Source organism: Polyergus mexicanus, unplaced genomic scaffold (assembly GCF_030449975.1).
Source record: "Polyergus mexicanus isolate NDT 795.1 unplaced genomic scaffold, iyPolMexi1.0 SCAF_4, whole genome shotgun sequence".
Lineage (NCBI taxonomy): Eukaryota > Metazoa > Arthropoda > Insecta > Hymenoptera > Formicidae > Polyergus > Polyergus mexicanus.
This window is the reverse complement of record NW_027223324.1, coordinates 5,936,319-5,958,780: the sequence shown is the minus strand read 5'-3', so window position 1 is coordinate 5,958,780 and position 22,462 is coordinate 5,936,319. Positions and strand designations below refer to the sequence as shown.

General features: G+C 35.6%; 1 protein-coding gene across 1 annotated transcript in view; it reads left to right on the top strand.

Moving 5' to 3' along the window:
* LOC138932427 (uncharacterized) overlaps positions 1 to 22,462 on the top strand; it is a 32,086-nt gene that overhangs the window by 3,306 nt on the left and 6,318 nt on the right. The window contains exon 3 of the mRNA XM_070294283.1: positions 22,291 to 22,349. Within this exon, the coding sequence (XP_070150384.1) occupies positions 22,291 to 22,349 (59 nt within the window). The remainder of the gene's footprint in view (positions 1 to 22,290; positions 22,350 to 22,462) is intronic.

Sequence of the window (22,462 nt, the reverse complement as noted above, 5' to 3'; positions counted from 1 at the left end):
ACTTTGTACAGTTAACATTTGAGAATGTATTACATTATTATTATTCCGAGAAAATGTCGCTCTCTGTTAGCTCACACACACACACTCTCTCTCTCTCTCATTGTTTGCATAATATTTTTATAATCTTGTTGGGATCGAGCGTTCTTGGTATAGAACGCGTAATAGCGCGAGAAGGAAGAGAAGAGAAGGCACACCTGCCGAGAAAGAACCGCGTAAAAGCGCGGTGCCCGTGACGATCGCTTTAAAAGCGGCAGCAGCCCGAGAGCAGACGATGAAAAAACTGACGGAGCGAAGGCAAGGGCGCTCTCTGGACCAGTACATGCCTTATACACGGGGTTCAGGGCCCCTCGTCGTCGCTTGCCAGTCATCGGTCCTTCCGACTGTAAAGCCGCTGTCGAGACTGGGTTTTGTAATAAAGGGACGACCCGCGAAGCTCTCTATCGTGGAGCTGGTTGACGACGCGGTGATGAAAAATCGACCTTTAACGCGTCGGGTGGTCGTCAACAATCGACGAACAAGATCATCACTCTTTCGCCGCAAAGTCAAAACCTCAACATTTTTCTTTCTGCAAAATACATTTACGCGATACTCTCTTCAATTGTTACGTAATTTTATGTACTGTATTATTTATCTGCGAATATAATCGCGAGTCATCAAACACTGTGGAGGAATTTTAACGGTGGCGAGTAGCATACGCATACATACGGTGCAAGACGCTCGGCAAATACGCTCGTAATTTACTCCAATTTCCCTGGAAACGGCCGTAATAAAAATTACGTCTCGGTATGTCCGGTCGCGACAGTGATACTGATCGCGACGTGCGCTCTGCGATATAGCGCATACTTTAATGACAGATGTTACGTATCGGTTTGCGAAAAGAATAGCGATTTTAATTTCGATTAACAAAGAGATTAATAATAAGTAACGAGGAAGAGAAAGTAGCAAACTTTCTTTACTTTAACAAGATTTCAAGTTCGAGATTTGATTATCTATTGCAGGGTGTCTACTTTCTGGAAAAACATAGAAAACCTGGAATTCTCAAGGAATTTTATTGTACCTGAAGAAATCAGGGAATTCTCATGGAATTTTATTGGAATCCAGGGAATTAAAAAAAATTTCTTTTTAATAATTTTGCTTTTACATTGTAGGCAATCCGCCGATAAGCCAAGTTGTGAATTATAAATATAAAATAAAATATTAAATATTATTATTTAATTATTATAATTTAATTAAGATTATTAAAATAAATATTATAGATATATATTTATCTCTATTTATATATTCAATGTCTTAACAAAATATTGAGTACACAAGATATTTTTTTTATTTTAATTTTTAGTAATAAAAAATGAGAATGTTATACAAGTTAAAAATCTTTATCTTAACAAAAGCTATTCAGTTTTTTTTTTTAATACATTTATAAATCTAGCACTTGAAACTTAAGTGGCTTTGTTTTCCTTCGTATGAATGAAAATCATTAGAAAATGCATATAATAAAAGAACTTATTTTAGGAAATTGCATGAAAAAATCTTTACAATATTTTCTTTACCTGGGATTTTGAACAAAAATACCTGGAAGATCGGGGATTCTTTTTACAAGATTTGAGTAGACACCCTTGTATTGTCATAAAATTTTCACGGCTCTCGAAATGTGATTAGAAGAAAATGTAAAATTATCATAATAATTGGCATGCACGGTAAGCGTATCCATAAATAATCAACGCGTTATTAACTCGCATTAATCATCGCGTAAAGAAGTTGAATCGGCCGTTCTAAACTTGACTTGGTCTGTCGTACCATCGGTAACACGAGAGGACCACGTGCAGCGTGTCGCTCTTCGTTCTCCGGTTCTTATCCCCGACCGCGGATGCGGACGTGCTCTCGTCGAACATCTGCGTTCAACGTCGGGGTCCAAAAACGGAAACGAAGAATCGAGAGGGGAAGATGGAGTGCGAGCGACAAAATGCAGCTGGAATTTCATTAGCGCGATAAAATAATTGTTACGATTCACGGCAAGTAACGATGGAAATGAAACAACGGTGAAGACAATGCACGCGATAGAATCGTAAAAGAAAATAAATCTGAAAATTTGTAGTTCACTTAATCGTTCACAATTCGATGGAAAGTCTATAGCCACATCTTAAGGAGACTAGGCAATAATATTTGTCGAAAATAAAGTCTTTTTTGGGAATTTATTATAAAAAAATTAATTAAAATCGAAAATTGTCTTTTAATAAAATGTTTATTAGGATCATAAACCGTAAAAAAAATTTTTTTAGTTGAGAATATTCATTAAAAATGGCCCGGTTGATCAGAAAGGATTTTTAAATAAGTTTTACAGTGACTCAACTCAAATACAGAAGCCCAAATCGATTTGAAAAAAAATTGAGCACATTCATGTGTAATTTTGGACTGAACCTCTAAAAAGTTTGTGCGAACTTTAGTTTTTGAGAAAAAAAATCAGATTGTTTTTCGATGAACTTTATTAAAAAAATCGCCATTTTAATCGCCTGTTTGATTTTTTTCTCAAAAACTAAAGTTTGCACAGACTTTTTTCTCGATTTTAATTTATTTTTTTGTAATAAATTCCACCAAAAAGACTTCATTTTCGACAAATACTATTGCGTAATCTCCTTAAAGAGAAATCTTACAATTCTCGAGCAAGAGAATCGGCCGAGTGTCGCAAAATAAGTTATATATATAAACACGAATGAAGGGTACATCCGGTATGTGATTATGTCAAGAATCGTAGGTACAATACGCAATCCTTTTCGATACCAAGACATCGAAGCGACCTAACTGTCTTTCGGATAGTTCGGAAATAGACAAAGAGCCGCGGCGATCACCCCCAATCCTGAAAGGGAGAGAGAGGGGTGGGAGCGGGGAAGAAGAGAAAGGGCATACGACGGAGACAAATAGCTAGAGCGAATGGAGAGACGCGACTGAGACAAGCGAAGACCGAAAGGGAGAACGAAAGGGGTGCGGGTATACAAATGCACGATTCATCTTGGCGAAGGGATGGGACGATGATTAAGAGTCCCTCGTCTATCCTCAACACATCTAAAGACGCGCCATGTACACACACGCTTTGCGCGCATCTCGCGAGAGAAAGAGAAAGAGAGAAAATGAGCGATAGAAGAGGATGTGGAAGGAAAGCGTCGTTAATGGCTGCCGGCAGGACCCGACCATGAAATTTCAGCTCGACTTTTGGATTAGAGCCCTCTGAGCCAGAGCTCGTTTTGGTCGCGTGACGCACCGTGTGTGCAACGAGAAAATAATTTGGTCAGGAAGCGATAATTAGGAAAGAGAGAGAGAGAGAGCGAGAGAATCTCGCGTTCCGACGCGAGAAATTGTTTGAACGCATGATGAATATGCGTTTAGCAAGACCGCGATAACGGAACGCATTCTAACGCGTATAAAATATAAAGCCCAGTATCGTTCCGCGATTATTTTCTTATTCGATAATCATGGTGTCTACTCCCTGGAAAAACCTAGAAAATCTGGAATTTTCAAGGATTTTATTTTTATTTTGAAAAATCAGGGAATTCTCATGAAATTTTATTCGAATTCGGGGAATTTTTTCAAAAATTCTCTTTTTGATCATTTTGTTCGTAAGCATCGGCAATCTAATTGGTCAATGATTATGAATTATGTTTCAAATATATTATAAATATATATCTTTGTCTCTTTGTCTCATATGTTCATCATCATAGCAAAAAATATTGAATGCACAATATTGAGTGCACATTTTTTATTGTAATTCTTACAATTAATGATAGAAAATGATAATATTATGCAAATGAAAAATGCTTATCTTACAAAAGTCATTTGGTATTTCTTTTCAAGGTAATTATTTCCTATATATAACGGACCCAGCTCCAATGACCTTGACATATGTTGTCAAGGACATAATCCTGAATAACTTTTCCTTATAACTTAATCGGCAGTCATTGTTTATTAAAAAGTTATTAACAAATAAAGTTTGAGAAATACAGCGTATTTTTTACATAAGTTTGTAATTTCCATGCAAGAAGCAAGATCCATCCGCATCAAGACGTTGTATAACTCAAATCAAATATTTAGAAATAGGTTTAGGTTAGGTTATATTTTTCGGAAGTGGAGCCCCCATAGAGGGAGGCGGGGGGGAGGCGAAACTCACAGGTTCACGCATACACTTTTCCATTTACACAACAATCGTGAGGTGAATCTCGCTTCACGTTGTAAAGTATATGCATAGATACAGAGGGGTCCGCCCCCCCCCCCTCTCCTCTACGGGGACGTTACACTTTTGGAAGATATAACCTATTTCTGATATAAAATTAAAATTTGATTCAAGTTACGTTATATAATTCAAACCAAATTTTCGTTTCGAATCTAACTTCAACTTTAAATATGTCAAAAATTATAAAAGACCGCCGATTAAGTTATAAGGAAAAATTACTCAGGATTATGTCCTTGACAACATATGTCAAGATCAACATCATTGGAGCTGGGTTCGATTGTCACTTCCTTAGTTTTTAACGCAAACTAGTTAGCAAGGTTATGCGTTCTAGTAAATAATTATCCAAATTACCTGAAAAATCAAGAAATTTTTTTACAAAAAGTTTTGGATAGTCACCCTGATAATGAAATCAAATTCGTGTAAACGGGTAGTCGTGATAGAAGTTACGATTATACTATAATTTGTGTCTGTCGAATTAATCCTTTAATTAAGTTTAATTAAATCATTAATTATGTTTCAATCCGAAAAACATTGTCGGAGTATTTTTCTTCGAAAACTAGCATAAACGAGCCAGACAAGAAGAATGTTGTCGGACCTCGTCTGCGGCACATTAGAAACATCCCGTGCTCGCATCATGCATTTGACACCGCATACATCTTTGTCGTTGGAGATCGTGATCCGTGCTGAGCATATGGCGAGATCGTCTGTTTCCATAGCGGTAATGTAATGGGGCACTCGGAAAATTCTTTCTTTCTTCAAATTCTGGAAACATTACGATTCTCCATGCGTTACATAGTAGTCAGTTCAGCATCAGTTCTTGTAAATGAATTCTTGCGCAAGTTTCTTTCGTATGGATCCTATTTCGCTATCTCGAATTTTGAATTTAAAACAATGCGTCCGAAAGTATACGCAAATCGATAAAAAGGACTGAAGAGGTATCCTCCGGGGAGGCTAACAACGAAAGTAACCCTGCTAACTAGCTTGCGTTAAAAACTAAGGAGGTGACAATCGAACTAACGATAAGTATATTTTACGCGTTGTTACGCGAAAATATCACGGGGACAAAGTTGCGATGAAGACAGACATGAAAAAAGCACGATAAACGATGGAAAGAGAGGCTGCGCATAAAGAAAAGAAAAAGGGGGGGGGGGGGTTGGGGAGAAAGAGAACACTAATGACACCGCGCCAGCCGTCGTCTCAACTTTTTGCCATCAATTCGAAACGTGGATTTGTGCACGAGAAAATACGTCGAAACGGAAACCGCAAAGGAACCGCGATGACAATCGAATGACAAATATTTCGCGTGCGAACGATCAATGACAACGGCTATATCTTAATACCATGCGTAAAGATATAAATAGAAGAAAAAACAAGCTTCGTCTTCTTGAAAAATTTTTTTTTTTAAGGTGGTTAATATCTTTATATTTTGATTACTGCAAATTGATTTTTCATTATTTTTAACGTTTTAGATGATAGATTTGAATTAACCATTATTATTTTAAATATAGATCGCATTCCAATTAGCTATAATAATATAATTATTCATCTAATTGAAAATTATCCAAGTCATGTCGAGTTTGATATAATTTGTCGCTCATTAACCCATTAAAATTACTTTCGAAAAAAATCAATTAAAAATATAAGAACTTTAGTTTTTTTTATTATGCAAAAAAAAAATATAAAGAAAAATCATATTTTTAAAAATAATGAAAAAAAAAAAATTTTTTTTTTCTAATGAAAAAAACCACGTTTTTTCTATTTAAAAAAAAAAACGGTTTCTTACATTTCTAGCCGTGCGATAATCATTATCATTCGAGAAGCGGTTATTTTATGCTCTTGTGCGGCGAAAATTATTAATCGCTCGCGAAATATTTTTTTTAAAAACACGTCAAGCTCGATTATTGGTCACGTTCGAGATGAAAGACACAAATCGATATTTGTGTCGCGATTATTTTTGTCCGTCTCTGCATACGGTATTTATAGAATTGTGGAGAACGCAAATCGTGATCTTTGCGATTCGAATTTTACGTATTTCATGCAAGCGTGAGATAATGCGCCGTTTCGCGCGAGAACGATCCCATCCTTTTATCCTTATCGGGCAATGGACCGAATTTTAACCGATTTAATCTGAACCGCTTATCGAAATATATTACGCGTAGACGCGACTCATTCGAGACAGACTAAAAACCGACGCATTAATGTGCGCTCAATACATTAAATTCGCTCTCTACATGTGCGTTTTTTTTTTTTGCTACCCGTGATGATACTATAAAAACATTGGGTGTATAGGGTGTTTCAGATCAATGAAACTTCAGGGTCTTATAGAAAATTGAATTTGGAATAAAAAAGTTCCCTTATAAACATAAGTCCGGAAATGCTTCGTTAAAAATTTATAGCTAATAAATTCTCTGTAGGTAGTTAATTACGATCAAAATTTAATAAGAACATTTTTACGCTTGCATTTACAATATTTGCACTACTTAAATGTAGCGTTTACATAGAGACTATCGAGAGGTATTTTTTTCAAATTTCTGCCTTTTTCTTTATTTTGAGCTTATTTTCTTTTGAATCCCAAAATTTAATGAAATTGATGTAATTTAGTTTATTATTTAATTATCCATCAGATTGATTTCGTTACTTTTTTCAAATGAATGAAGAGTTTTGAAGTTATTTTTAAAAATCATCAGAAAATCGTGATATTTCGAAGTTTATTAGTTATAATTTTTTAACGAAACCTTTCCGGACTTATGTTTATGGGAACTTTTTTGTTCCAAATCACAATTCCTATAAAAACCGTAAGTTTCATTGACCTAAAATACCCTATATATACAGGATGGCCCCGAACGTTCCAGCCAGACTTTGAGATCTTATAGGAAATTTAATTCTTGACAAAAAAATTTCCTATAAACATGGGTCGAAAAATGCTTTTTTAAGAAGTTATCGCTCAAAAACCTCTGAAATCGTGATTATTTTACACATTTTTCCAAATATCACGAAAAATGTGCGTCTTTTAACAAAAAGTACCGAAACAAAAATTGTAGAAAATTAAATTATCTTTCAAATGAGATCAAAATGATTGTTGTACGTTCCATAGAGTTTGATATAACCAGTTTCAAACTTACAAAAAGTGCTTTTCTTACTTATTGTTAGATCGATTAAAGTTGAGTCAGGAGGAAATTCGTAAAGCGGCTAGATCGATCATTACTCGATGCCGAAAGTGTATTGGAGCTAGGGGCAGACATTTTGCAAACATTTAGTTTTCTTTTTACGTCTTTATTCATTTTCTACTATTAAGTGCTATTTTAGTTTTTTAAATTTAATAATAATTATATTTAATTATAATTTAATTATATTATAATTGTGAAAGATTATACTTATATCTTTCGCGTATTTTAGCGTGAGTAAATAAATATATTTATTATTAAATGCACGAAGACAAAATTTTGCGAACCGACAGCTTTGGCGCGAAATCAAAAAGTAGCATGATTGTCCGAACTCGCGACTCGAATCGACGACAACGCGACGCGGATCGAGAGAAGCGAAAGATGCAGCTTCCCGATGCACTCGAGATGCAGCGGAACGACGATACTGCAGCCGATCTTGAATCCGTAAGCGCTCCGCGGCGGAGGGAAAATAATGCGCGCGGTGGCTCCGGAGCGGAATCCAGTCGAATGGGAATGCTGTAGAATGCCGGCAAAAACCGCAGCCAGCGGGATCATTAGTCTACCGGACCAGGCTGTATAATCCATCGGTTACCTTATACCGGGTGAAAAGAAGTTCCGAGCCTCGTTGTTTTTCCCTAAATAAGCGCGGAATCCGCATTGATTCCGCGAAGGCCCATTGAAATGTCTCGTCTTCGAAAATGCAACGAGAGACGTCAAAAATGTGAGTAGAAAAGAAGGAAATCGCTAAATGCAACTTGCGACAAAATGCATCAATCGCGGAGATGCTTTGTGTTGCGATAAATAGAGAGAGACAAGTGTTTTGACAATTAAAATTTTATCATACACTGAAAAAAAATTTCATGTAAAATTACAACCATTATAGTAAGTAGTATTCGGATCATGTATTAAAGGTGTATATTTATATGTTTTCTAGATAAAATTATTATCTTATATAGTAAGTAAGCAGCTTGCACAAGTAAAATTACACGTTAAAAGTAGATTTCTAGAAATGTTCTTGTAATAATAAATAGTGTATAAATATATGCATAAAAATAAATCTTATCTCGCAAAGTTTGAATTATTTAACCAAGAATTCTTAATTTGAAATTTATGCTGCAATGTAAATGAGATGAGTGAGTTGTATATATGACTGTAAATTCATAATTATTTTTTTTATTTGTATAATATATACTTAAGTAAAAATGCAACTATAATGTATGAATTTATTATATATTGTGTAATATTATCGTGTGTTATGTAATGTTACAAAAAAATTATACATATACACAAAATCTATAAATTATACTTTTAATCTTGTATTTTTTCCTCAAATATAAAGAAGTATTTATACAACAAAGAGTAAAAAAACTGATTTTTGTAAATGTACATGAATTTATATATTTCCATTACTAATAGTGTAATCGTTACACTCATTATTTATGTAATTTTACATACTTTTTTTATAGTGTATTTGATCCTCCATCGATATTTTAATCCTCGTAAAGATACTTCGAGTCGATCATAAAATATATCTCGAAGACATACATTTAATCTCATGGGAAAGATCCCCCCTTCGAAAGTAATCCAAATACAAATCGCGCTTCGGTTCAATATCGAGTTCATCCTTTCGACAAACATAGGAAAACGATCTGGGAGATCTACTTTTCTTTTCAATTGTTGCTTCGAGTATCCGGCAGTTCTCCGAGTACAGTTCTTTGCTCTACAAATAAGATCCTTCTTCCATGTTATCTTCGGATCTGTATAGAGCCAACTTTGCGAGAAGCGTACCTTCTATAGATTCTTAATTTTACAAATGCATCCACTCGACAGAATTATTTTATTTTATCAATTCTCGGTATCGATAGATAGATATTCACTGATTTCAAGAATTCTGAATTTCTATTTTAAATTATTTATATTTTATATTTATTGTCTATATTTTATTATATTATATTCTTGAGTTCTTTTTCCATAAATTTTCAATTCTTAAAAACTTTGCATTATATAGATTCTTGATATCGTAAATTTTTTATCTCGGGTATTTTGTATTGCAAAGATCTTGGATTCCATTAATCTGCCGCTTTGTTTATTCCGTTATCACGCGAGCGAGTAATACGTTACTCCCCCCTCTCCCCCTTCCCCCATATAGATATCAAATAAAAATATAAAATATACAATAATTTTTTTTTATTGTTTACAGCCGCATAAATTCCTGTCATCTGTTTCTCTCCGTACTTATCGTACATTATTATTATACAGGGTATCTCTAAAATCTGATCCCACCCCAAGATCTCGGAAACGGCTTTAAATATGGAAAAATGTTTCAGACAAAAGTTGTATGGTTTCGAGGGGGACATAAGGTGGTGTCATTAATTTGACCTTGAATAGTTGCGTGAAGGTCACGTGAAGGTCACCTTCAATTCTTTAAATGAAACCGCCTACTTTTTCTTGCATATGCTTATAGCTTATCTCGAGAGTTTTTCAAAACACCATAATAAAGTATTTTTTTATTAAGTACTTTTTGAGTTATTTATATTTTAATCTGACATATTTTGATATAAAAATTAAAATATCTCGTAAAATATTTAGTTTTCGATAATCTTACCGTAATACTTTTATGTTCAGAATAATAAGACAAATCAATTAGTATAAAAATAATTTTTTTTTTTTTTTTAAGAAAAAGTATGTAATTATTTACAATGTATTTTTTTAAACAATTATTTGTTTTTTTCTTTACACTAATTGATTTGTCTCATTATTCTGTACATAAAAGTATTACGGTAAGATTATCGAAAACTAAATATTTTAGGAGATATTTTAATTTTTATATCAAAATTTGTCAGATTAAAATATAAAATAATTCCAAAAGTACTTCATAAAAAAATACTTGATTATAGTGTTTTGAAATGCTCTCGAGATAAGCTACAAGAATATGCAATAAAAGTAGGCAGTTCCATTCAAAAAATTGAAGGTGACCTTCATGCAACTATTCAAGGTCAAATTAATAACACCACCTTATGTCTTTCTCAAAATCATACAACTTTTGTCTGAAACATTTTTCTATATTTAAAGCCGTTTCCGAAATCCAAAAGTGGGATCAGATTTTAGAGATACCTTGTACAATACATATGTTTAACTTATCAGTGTTATATTATAAAATATGGATCTAGTTTTGCAATGTAATCACGTGCGCGCGCGCGCAACCCGTTTGACGGTGATAGTGCAGATAATTGCGATTGAGATTTTTACACTTAAATAGCGCGCGATTCAAGGTTTTCATACTACTCGTACATGATTTTACGCAAGTTTGGCGGATAATAACGTAATTTTCCTTTTCCGCGAACGAACGAACGAACGACTGCAATGGCACTCCTTTCCTGTCGCCGCGAATGACACAGTCGCGTCTAATGCAAAGAGAGCAAGGCTTTTTTGCTAATTGCACGTTATCCCGAGCGAATGAGAACGCGAAGCGCGCGCGAGCCAACAAACTCAACGACGAAAAAGCTCGAGCGCGAGCAGACGCGAGCAAGAACTCTCTCAAGGCGGAACGCGCGGCTTAAGCCGTGAAATAATTGCGTGTTTTGCAGGACGAAGTGAAATACTACGTTCGAATCTTCCTCGCGCGGGATTCATCCGACATATCACCTGTCTACGCTCACCGCTCGAGACTCGAGAATTCCCGTATTAAATAAATGCGTATACATGTCGCATTCGAGGTTTCGTTCGCGTAAAATTCATTATCAGTTCGATGGCTCGTATCGATTCGATTTTTCGTTCTTTTTTTTTTTCAATCCTATTTATGGTATATATTTTTATTATTTAGCGATATTTTCGCGGTACTGAAGTCTTACAAGATTGATAAGAGTTTAATTAATAGATGATCAGTGTTTTTAGGGAATTTTTAGGGAATTTTTTTATACCTAGAAAAATCAGGGATATCTTATTATAATACAATAAAAAAAATTATTTTACGAAATTGCACCAAAAAATCTTTAAAATATTCTCTTTACCTGGAATTCTGAATAGAAATATCTAAAAGATCGGAGAATTTTTAGGGAACTTTTTTACAAAATTTGAATAGACACTCTGCACGATTATTTCATCAGAAAAGTGAAAATCAACATGCGTCGATTCCTTTTAAATCGCTCGAATAATAGGTCATTGAGCGAAATTCAGATGTCCGGTCGTATGCGACGAGATTCAAAATCCCGTCGACAGTCGGCAGCGATGACAGCATCACCAACAAAGAATTCGTTCAACCGCGGCCCACTCGTTCATTTATTCGCCCGACTTATGCACCGGCGTGCAACTTGCTAGGGACCGCCAAATCAGCTCGTTATCGCGGCTCCGCAATAAACGCTGCAATCCTCGATTGTCATACTCAACTTTAGATAATGTCACTATGCGTGCTCATTCGAATAAGTACATCTAAGTCTCGTTTTACGTTTTTCATCGAGATTTCTTTTAACTCGCTACATTTTATCCAGTTAGAGTATGCATTTGTGGCGTTCATCTCGGATTTATGGATGCGACGGATATTGCGAACGGCAATTTGGTTTTTCGTGGATCTCATCTTTATCTTCATCCCTTGTAATTTAGTATCCTTAATTCGAGAGAACGAAAAACAATATAATATAAAGGAGGACGAATGTATTAGAAACGAGCAATGTTTATCGATGTTTAACTAAAGATGAATTTACACTATGCTATCGCGGGTTAAAGAGTCCAAAGATAGTTCTCTTGGGCAAATTAACGTAGAGTCTTGTCTGATTTATGCTTCGGATTTAGACATCGGATTTTCGTAGCAAAGTCTGGAAGGAGAATTTAGGGACACGGCCGAAAATTACGCGACATTCTTTTTGCCGGGTATACTTCCTCGTTTATCAGCATCCGTTAGATTCCCATGACCGTTACGTGGTGGAAGGAACTTTCAGCCCCGACAAGAGCAGCAACGCCCGCGAACGCGTCCGATCTAGTATAAATAGGTTCGTTTCTTGCCGGCCTTAGTTAAACAAAGTTACACGGTGGTGGTAGACGAGCACGGGGTGTGCGCGACGCGGGGGTTGGCTGCGGGTAGAGAGAAGCTCGTGAACCCTGCGGAGCCTCGCCCTGCTGCTACTGCTACTGCTGCTGCTGGTGCTGGTGCTGGTGCTGGTGCTGGTGCTGGTGTTGGTGCTGGTGCTGCTGTTGCTGGTGCTGGTGCTGGTGCTGGTGCTGCTGCTGCTGTTGCTGGTGCTGCTGCTGCTGCTCCTGCCAGGATCCGGGGAAAACGCAAAAACCGCTGGCTTTGGCGAAGCTCGAAGCGAGTAACTTCGACACATACCGGGTGTCCTTACTCGAGATCGTTGCATAGTTAAATACCCGCGCGATCATTTATTCTAGGCGAATTAATTTCTGAGATATAACTCTGTAAGAGAGAGAGAGAGAGAGAGAGAGAGAGAGAGAGAGAGAGAGAGAGAGAGACTCCAGGGACTCCTATTACCTGAGAAAATATAAAAAACCTGGAATTCTCAGGGATTTTTTTTGTAAAAATTAAAAAAAATTTTGAAAATAAAAACAGGTAAATTTGTGAATGAAAAGGTAACTCATTAAAAATAATGCTGATAAAAATAATAATCTTGAATAAAATTCGACAAACTTTCATTTCCCAAGATTCCCAGATTATCTTAGGGTTTTTCCTTCTGTGCGTTTGATTAAATTTGAATATTTTTTCATAATACATTCTCCAATCGAATGTAATTTGTATCGTGCAGCGAAAATGAAGCAATTCGAAAACGATACACAGTTTGCGGAGTTGGTTTTTCGTTCGATCGGGATTCCCCTTCCCCACTCGGTAAGGGAAGGGGGGGGGAGGGCGTGATCCTCTCTTTTTCGCTTCGGAAGAGAGACCCCAGTTTTTCGTGATAACCGGCCGCAGATCTGAGACGAAGTCTCGTTAGAATTTCACTGACCGATCGTAAATCGCGACCGTAGCAGATGGTCGAGCAGCGCCAGCGACATTAATGCATTTATAATGCGCGGCATCCGCTTCTCACTTCATGCCGTATCTTTGCGACTGTGGAACCGCGGTAGAGGGGAAAGGGGATGGGATCTTCCCCCGAGGGCATCGAGTTACTCTCTCGAGGTAGAGTGCCGCAAAACTCGTCAATGAACTTTGGGCTGTTAACGACTTATGCTATAAAGTTAGTTTGAGCCGATTCCGGGGTTCCATACCGAAGAAAAAGAGAGAGAGAGAGAGAGAGAGAGAGAGAGAGAGAGAGAGGGGGAAGGGAGAGAGACTGGATATCTTGGAAAAGTTAATTGGCACTTGATAATTCGATGAAATTTATGCGTCCGCCTCAGAGTCGTAATCGCTTTCTTGTATCAGATGCATGGACAAGTAATCTTCTCGATAAGAACAGCGATATTTTTTTTATATCGCCAAGTTTACGCAACTGCACGTATTATCTAATGCAAATGAAATTCACGTTGCATTTTATTCCATGTATCGATCAGAGATGCATCGTACAAAAGATAATATCTAATTTGCGTTTTTTTTGGTTTTTTTTTTTTTTTTTTAAAGGAAATAATACGTTTGTTACATATCTCTCTATAATTTTGCGAGTAATTTTATCAAGATCGCGATGAGTTTTGATCACGCACACGCATACAATATGATATGTGAGTTCTTTCTCTATCTTCCTCTCTCTCATATAATCCTGGCGAATTCGTTCTGAATAGCAAACTTCCAGATATAGTAGCAGCCGCAAGAAGAGCCGCAGCGTCGCGTAGTTGTCTTCGCTCGCAAAAGTGCGCAGTCACACCTTATTCATAACCTTGTCGATTCATGACACTCTCCATGTATCCTTCCATCGTGCGGATAATTAGTTTCCGCTGAACCGCGCGAAACGCAACGAGGGAAAATCGCGGAAAATGTCGCGATCTTTTGATTGATCTAAATCTTACATATCGTACGCATTCGCGTCTTTTATTTACTTGGAATAAAAATATCATGTAGTATTGTTAATTTTTTAGAGAGAGGACGAGAGAATCTTAAAGTTAAAGAGTCGAGATGCAATCTCACAAAAAAAAAAAAAAAAACTCGAAGGGAGATCGATGACGAAATCAAGAGTAATACCCGTATTCATAGTCCTTCCTTATTTTAAGGACGGAGGAAGCCTCCATGAAGGATTCCTTGAATCTGCAAGGCCACCTTGTTTCATAGATGGACCTCGAGTCTCCCTTTCAGAAGGAAGGAATATTTTAGGGATTTTTATGCTGCCTGCAATTAATTTCATATAATACATATGAAAACTTTTTCGTATCTTCAAAAAATTCCACGAGATTTCCCAATCGCGAATGTATCTTTTCGGAATCCGCCACAGAATCCGATTCTCTGGATTTTCGTCTTCAAATCCATCGTCAGAATCATTTAAAAATTCATTGTCCATTATCCCTTTTTCCTTTATACACTTTCAGTTTGAGAGCGCGACAACAAATAACCACAAAACCACAAATGTAACGAAACTAACTTTTGGAGGTTATATTTGGTTATATTCTGCGTATCGTCTGCTAAAAAGGTCGCATCACTCCTCAAGGAAGCTCGTGACCTTCCTTGAGATAAGGGAGCCAATAAGATTCCTTGTTCGGTCAAGGAAAGTTTATGAAACGTGGAACGAGGAACAAGGAATCCTTATTCCTCAAGGACGGACTATGAATACGGGTATTACTCGTTGCAATGAAATCTGGAAAATAAATTGCACATGCAATCTTAAAGATGTATGTGTCATATGACAAAAGCGTTATAAAAAGTGTTATATGATGAAAATTTTGTAGACTGTTCTACTATTTCTTCTGGGTATCTGTGCAAAATCTTGAGCACAATTCTTTTAACGGTTTGGAAATTATTTAAGTTTAAGTTAATATTGATTTTTATGGAACATCGCGTATTGTAACACTTATTGACAAGGAAAAAACATATTTCCAGCGAAATAAAACTTTTCACATATTAAGAAAACTCTAATAAATATTTGTGCAAAACTCGATTTAAATCCATTTACTCGTTTAAAAGTTATTTATTAAAAATTGTAGATAAATACTTATTGTAACCCGAAATTTTTCTGTAAATTACTCGTTTGTTCTTTTGTTTCTCGCAGTTGATTTCTCAGGGGGTATTCACGATTCAAAAGTTTTTTTCATAAATTAGAAAAATATTAAAATATTAATTACAACTATTTTCTTTTACGAACTCTTTTACGTTAACTATATTATTTTATGATACTTGAATTCTTTTTATAATCTGGATTTATTCATTTGATTTTTCGGCACGATTACGATAACTATGGCCCCCTATTTGAAAACTCCTTTCTGAAAGCATTTTTGAAGAGAAACACGAGAAAAATAGTAAAAAAGTTTTCCGACCAATAGTTTTCGAGATATATCACTTTAAAGTATTGGACATGATAATAAAACGTTACAAAACGGACCCAATGACTTTGACCTTGATATGTTGTGAAGATCAGTGTCGCGAGTATCTTCCATGTGTATCTTAGAATCGTACAAGAATAACCCAAACCAAATTTTCGTTTCGAATTAAACTTTAACTTTAAATATCTCAAAAATTATAAGAGACACCGCCGATTAAGTTATAAAGAAAAGTTACTTAGGATCATGATCTTGACAACATATGTCAAGGTCAGCATCGTTGGGTCCGTCGTTTTTATAAAGTTTTATTATCATGTCCATTACTTTAAAGTAACATATCTCGAAAACTATTGGTCGGAAATTTTTTTTACTATTTTTCCCGTGTTCCTCGTCAAAAATGTCTTCAGAAACGACCTTTCAAATAGGGGGCAGTAGTTATCGTAATCGCCCCGATTTTTCAAACAATATAAAAATAAAAAAGGTTCTTTTTTTTTTTTAATTTTGACAGCTTTTTGCTACTATTGCACAGCCAAAATATCCTTAAAACAACAGGCTGGTTTCCTGAGAATTCCAATCCGCGAATAAACAGACATTCGTCAAAATTGCAAAAGTTGCAAAATGAGCAAATTTTTCAATCGTCTGTCTTCGATTTCAATTTTTTTTTTTTTTTCTTTCTTCGATGATTCATCGCTGTTCAGCATCTTCGACTTGCCAACGATTCATTAAAATCGAGGAGCAATTTTTCACTTGCCCGCTCGTTAATATTCTTTCGGTTCCCCCGAGTCGTTTACCATACAGCGCGAAAGATATTCGTGTCTCGCGAATCCTCTCTCCGCACTCTTCTTACAGATAATAAGCGCGTGCAAAGAATTGAAACGATCGCACGAGAGAGCGAAGGGATTTTTTTAGGATTCGCGTTCCGCGAATAACGCGGCGACGTTCTCGTCGTCGAAAGATCGGTCCAATTTCACATGGTTGGCGAGAAGAAGTCGATTGAAAATTGTTGTTGCGCTCGTAAAAAGCGCGCGTAAAGGGACGCGATGCTACGTGCCGCGAAAGTTAATTCGTCCCAACTTATACCTATACTCCCGTGTCTCGTCCCTCATCCCCTCGTGTCATCGCGTTGCAAATCTTGCGATCCGCGAATCTAAGAAATGATTACTACTTTCATCCATACGAGATGAGGACATACATTTTCCCGCGCGTCGATCGAACTTGTCGAAATTAAATCAGTCGAATTTCCCTCATTACAGCTGATATCAGTTTTTCCGTTTTTTGACAGATGGAAAAAAATTATTTTTCGTTATTTTTTGAACATCCTATATATATTATTAAATATATAATAGGGTGTTCAAAAAAATATGATTTTAAATTTTAAAAGTATGTAGTACTCGTAAAAATAAATCAAAAAGTCTTAATAAGTAGTACTTTAAAAATCATTTATTGTACTTTAAAAATTGTTTAATCCCGAGTTATAAAGCATTTTCTGTTATTAAATAAATTCAATTTACAGCAATACAATTTCAATTTACGTTCGATTTGCCCTCCGTTTATTTCAACACACCATTCGGCACGCTTTCTCATTGAAGATCAAACACGTTCAATGATTCCAGGTTTATTTCGCATTTGTTGACAACAGCTTTTAATTTTCTGTATCAGTTGATCCGATATGTCAACTGACGTGGCGTACACTATACTCTTCAAGTGTTCCCATAAATAAAAGTCTAACGGATTTAAATCCGGTGAGCGAGATGGCCATGCAACTGGACAGCCACGTAAATGTCCATACAATACATGCTCGAAATGAGTTTTATCTATAATAACAGAAAATGCTGTATAACTCGAGAATAAATGGTTTCTGGAATACTACTTATTAAGACTACTTTCTGGATTGTTTCTATGAGTACTATATATCCTTACAATTTGATATGACCTTTTTTAAACACCCTATATATATATCGTCATCCCGTTCCAATCGCACCACCAGTGCCAATTACCAGGCACCCTGTATACTCTGCGCGGCGCGACGATATCCCGCGGAAGCCGGGCGTAACCGCGTCGAGAATTGGGTGCCGTTGGGTAGCGAGCAACGGGAGATACGGCCAGGCTAGAAACGACCAGGAGGAGAGAGGTTGGAAACTGTGATGCTCGCAAAAAGCATGGCAGACAGCGCCGATCGTTTTTGCTCGGCGTCAGCCGCGTTCCTACCGCCGCATCGTCGTACTTCGTGGTGGTACATCGTTCTACTCTCTCGCTTCCTCCCATCCCTCCCTCCCTCCCACCCGCTGTGGCATTTCCCATCCTTCCCTCTGTCCTCTTTGTCCTCTCTCTGCCATAAGTTCTCTCTCTCTCTCTCTCTCTCTCTCTCTCTCTCTCTCTCTCTCTTTCTCACGCGTTCCCGTTCTCGCTCCCTTCTCTCGTTTTCCCAGCTTCTTCCCTATGTCTCTCTCTTCTCACCATGACGTTCGGGTTGTCGCGATCCATCTATCTGTCCATCTCTCTATCTCTGTTTGCGTGTTCCGTTCAGCTCGGGATCGTGCAAACGGATGGGATTACCATCTCCTCCTCCTTCTTCGCGGTTTACGTATCCAGGAAAATGGATTACATTCGTATTGCTATGAGAGAATTAGTGGGCGTCCTAGAGGATCGGTTCTGGAATCGAGACTTCGTCATTAACTTCATCATCGGCTGTCAGGATTGACCGGCAGCGAAAATTGGACTGCCGCTGAGCGATATTGGGACAATCGGATGTCCCGAGAGACACGAAATGATAAAAGTCCTTTCAATTCGACATGTGCAGACTTCATTTTTTTATTTATCGATTACTGTAATAACTTTGATCGAATTTTAGCTAATAATTTAGTGTACATGTTCATGAACATTTTTTTTTCTTTATTAAGCTTTATGTATAAAAAAAAAAAAAAAACGCAAATTTGTTTGCTCGGTACAATCCTTCTTTAGGCGAATTGTGAGCGTATGCGATCTTGCGGTCAAATTTTCGGGAGCGTTTTGATCGCACGAATCAAAGATTACCCAACTTCTCTCCTCCCCGATACGCCACGATCTTGCGCGTTCTCCTCGCAGCCTTGGATCCCGAGTGTATCCTCTAGCTCTCCTTCTTAAGAACATCTCCGCGGCCCCTGACAGGCTTGACTAATGGCCATCCTGCATCCGCCCTCCGGCTTTATACTTCTCCCTCTCGCTCTCTTCTTATGCTTCCGCGCGTTCACGCAACGCGATGTCTCCGTCTTTCATCTTTTCGCAGGACGGCGATATCAGTACCGGCTCCAAGCGTTTTAGTTAGCGCTAACTAAAGGGATCAACGAGTTTTCTAACTTGTCCGATGATCCTAGAAGCGAGTAATTTGTTTCGCCTATACATTTTAACGAAGAGAGAGAACTAAATTTACATAAATATACAGGGTGTTCAAAAAAGGGTCACATATTTTGAGAGCAGGTACTATTGATCGAAACAAAAAAAGTCTAATTAACATGGGTCCTACAATTAATATCTTCGAAGATACAGGCTATCTTTCTATTTGTCTTTTTCTTATTGGTTATGTTATCTCTACAATAAATAAAAGAGTACTTAGTTTTACAGTCAGCATTATAAGAGGTATTCTATGTGGTTCCCATTCAATATCACGCATTTTTCAACCCTAATTCTCGGAGACTCCTGCATTCTTTCAAACACACTCGGATTTTTGCTACCTACCTATAAACCCGATGTTATTATAAGCCAATTCTACTATAGCAAAACTAGTAAATACTCTTTTGTTTACTGCATTATAGAAATGACATAACCAATAAAAAAGACAAACAGCTCAAATAAAAAGATAGCCTATATCTTCGAAGATATTAATTGTAGGACCCATGTTAATTAGACTTTTTTTCTTGTTTTGATTAATACTACCTGCTCTCAAAATATGTGAGCCCTTTTTTTTAACACCCTGTATATAAGTTTATATACAAAATATATGCGAAAAAAGAAAAAATTTTTTTTAATAAATCATAAAACACTGAATAATGTATCGAAAAAAAGGATAATAATATAATCTTGCATTTTTTTATACATTTTTTGTTTCCTGAAATTATTAGAATGCTGAGAAAAAATATCTTGCCATTATTAAAAATATTGTTTATTAAGATTATTAGAAATATGTACCGAAAAATCCTAAAAGCCTTTTTGTTACTAAATAAAAAGAATCTCCCTCCCTCCTCTATCATGTTGCACCATACAATCCCATAAATGGCAAAAAGTTTATTTTATAGGCTTCTTCTTTGTCGGTAGAACAAATTTAAAAATTTCACATTGTTACAACGATAACTTGTTGTAATTACTTCTTTATTCGCGGAACGGTCATTGCAAGATAAAACATACCGACGAAATAGAAAGGAAGACCGGTCTTTTCTTTTCTTTTACAAAAGAACAATTCCAACGACCTTCGGAAAATCACATTTTTATTTTTAACTCAAACAATATAGATAGCCTATTGTAAAATCGAACCCTTTCCCCAATTAAAAAATACAACCTGCGAGCTGTATAGCCATTTATTTTATTTTGACCTTGGCTGATTTTGGCTGTATTATATCTTTCGTTCTTCGATTCTCCAGCTTTCCAAGCAACAGAAATAACAAAAGTTGAAAGATGTACATTTTCTGATTTATTGTTAGTAAAGAGCAATAATTAATATCACCAGTAACATAATTTCGTCTTTTTGAATTTTGCGAGAATATTGTCACGCTGTAATATTAATCGCAATACTTTCTGTACTCTTCTTGTTTACTGTCAAGTTTTACGAAATAGCTTCGTAACATCATATGATTATTTATACACTGATGCAACTGCCTACACAATACAGTAACGCGATCGTAAAATTCCGCATAGTCCTCATAAATTAGTTAAGGATGTTTTGGCTGTACAATAATAGCTGTCAAAATTTTAGGAATGATATCTTTGTTAACTGTACACTGTATGAAAAATCAAATAAATAAATCTTCGTTACAAAAAGAATTAAAGTATCACAAAATAATACAGTTTTTAACGTCTTAGAAAAATAATACAGTTTTTAACGTAAAAGAAAATAGTTGTAACTAATAATATTTTTTCTAATTCATGACAAAAACTTTTGATCGTGAATGCCCCCTGAATCAACTGAATGAAACAAAAAAAAAAAAAACGAGTAATTTACAGAAAGGGTTACAATAAGTATTTTTCTACTATTTTTAATAATAACTTTTAAATGAGTAAGTGGATCTAAATCAAATTTGGTATAAATATTTAATAGAGTTTCATTAATATACGTGAAAATTTTTATTTCGCTAGAAATGTTTTTTCATTTTAATTTATCAAATTTATCAATAATATTCTACAATACGATTTTCCATAAAAATCAATACAAGCCTTAAATAATTTTCAAGAGAATTGTGCTCAGATTCTATACAGATACTCAGAAGAAATAGTAGAACAATCTACGAAATTTTCATGCTTTTATCGATATTTTATTTAAACGAGCTAATTTTCGTGCGAGGATCCGAATCGCACAAGAATAGAAAAAGAGAAGAGAAATTATTTTATGCATTTTTATTCTTCTTCTCGTTTTACATATTATCGGATTATAAAAGTTGCGTTATAAATAGTTTTTTTTTTTTTTTTTTTTTTTTTTTTTTTTTTTTTTTTGCTTAGACGCTCCGATTAGATATGCTCAATCATTCCGCTGCTTCTTCCCCGATGTGACTCGTTTGTGCAAATGTTTATACATGTGCAGTTTTCATTAATCTGATATACACGTATATGGTATGTGCATGTTTGTAGTAACAAATAATAGGAAGAAGATATCCGTCCGCATATTTTTCAACGCTATCGATACCGTAGATCCTCTTTTTCATTTTCTGTTATTACGGCGAGGAAATAATAGATAATATCTGCGCTTCGACAATGGACGTAAAAACAAGCGCGTAAGCAAATAAATTCTCGTGTGGTTTTTAAAATATATTTTTGCCGATTTCCCGTAAAAAATTCGTCTCGTTAAATAATAAAATATAAGAAATTTAATATATGCAGCAGCGTATAGTAAATTACAATTTGTTTGATATGGAAATGTATAAGAAGAACTAATAAAATTTATAATTTTAATTTTGGTTTAATAATAATTTTGATGTTAATTTCAAGTTTTAAAGTTTTAAATTTTAATTTTAATGATAATTGTAACTTTAATTATAATTTTAATTTTGAATTTTAAGTGCTGATTTTTGGATTTTAAAATTATTAAGCTTTAAAATTTTAAGAATTTTAATTGTAAGAGCTTCATCAATTTATTGTGAAAACACAATAGAAACACGCGACACAACACAAGACAGAATAACAAATGTAAAAACTGGAAGTCATTCAAAGCCGCAAGGCGCGGATTAATAATAAATAATAAATAAAATTTATAATTGAACAGCATAATACGACTAAGACACGTTTTTTCTCTTCAATAATTGACTCTTTGTGTTTCAGTAAGCAAGCTGTATTCGATGGAAAGAAACCTATCAGAGGCGGCATACCATTCGTTTTTCGTAAGTAAATAGGCAGTGTAACGTGTATACCATATATTATTTGATTGTAATTTCCTTTCGTTCAGAGTTATTATTTTTATTAACAGTGTTAAAGTAAAAGACAAAGAAAATCA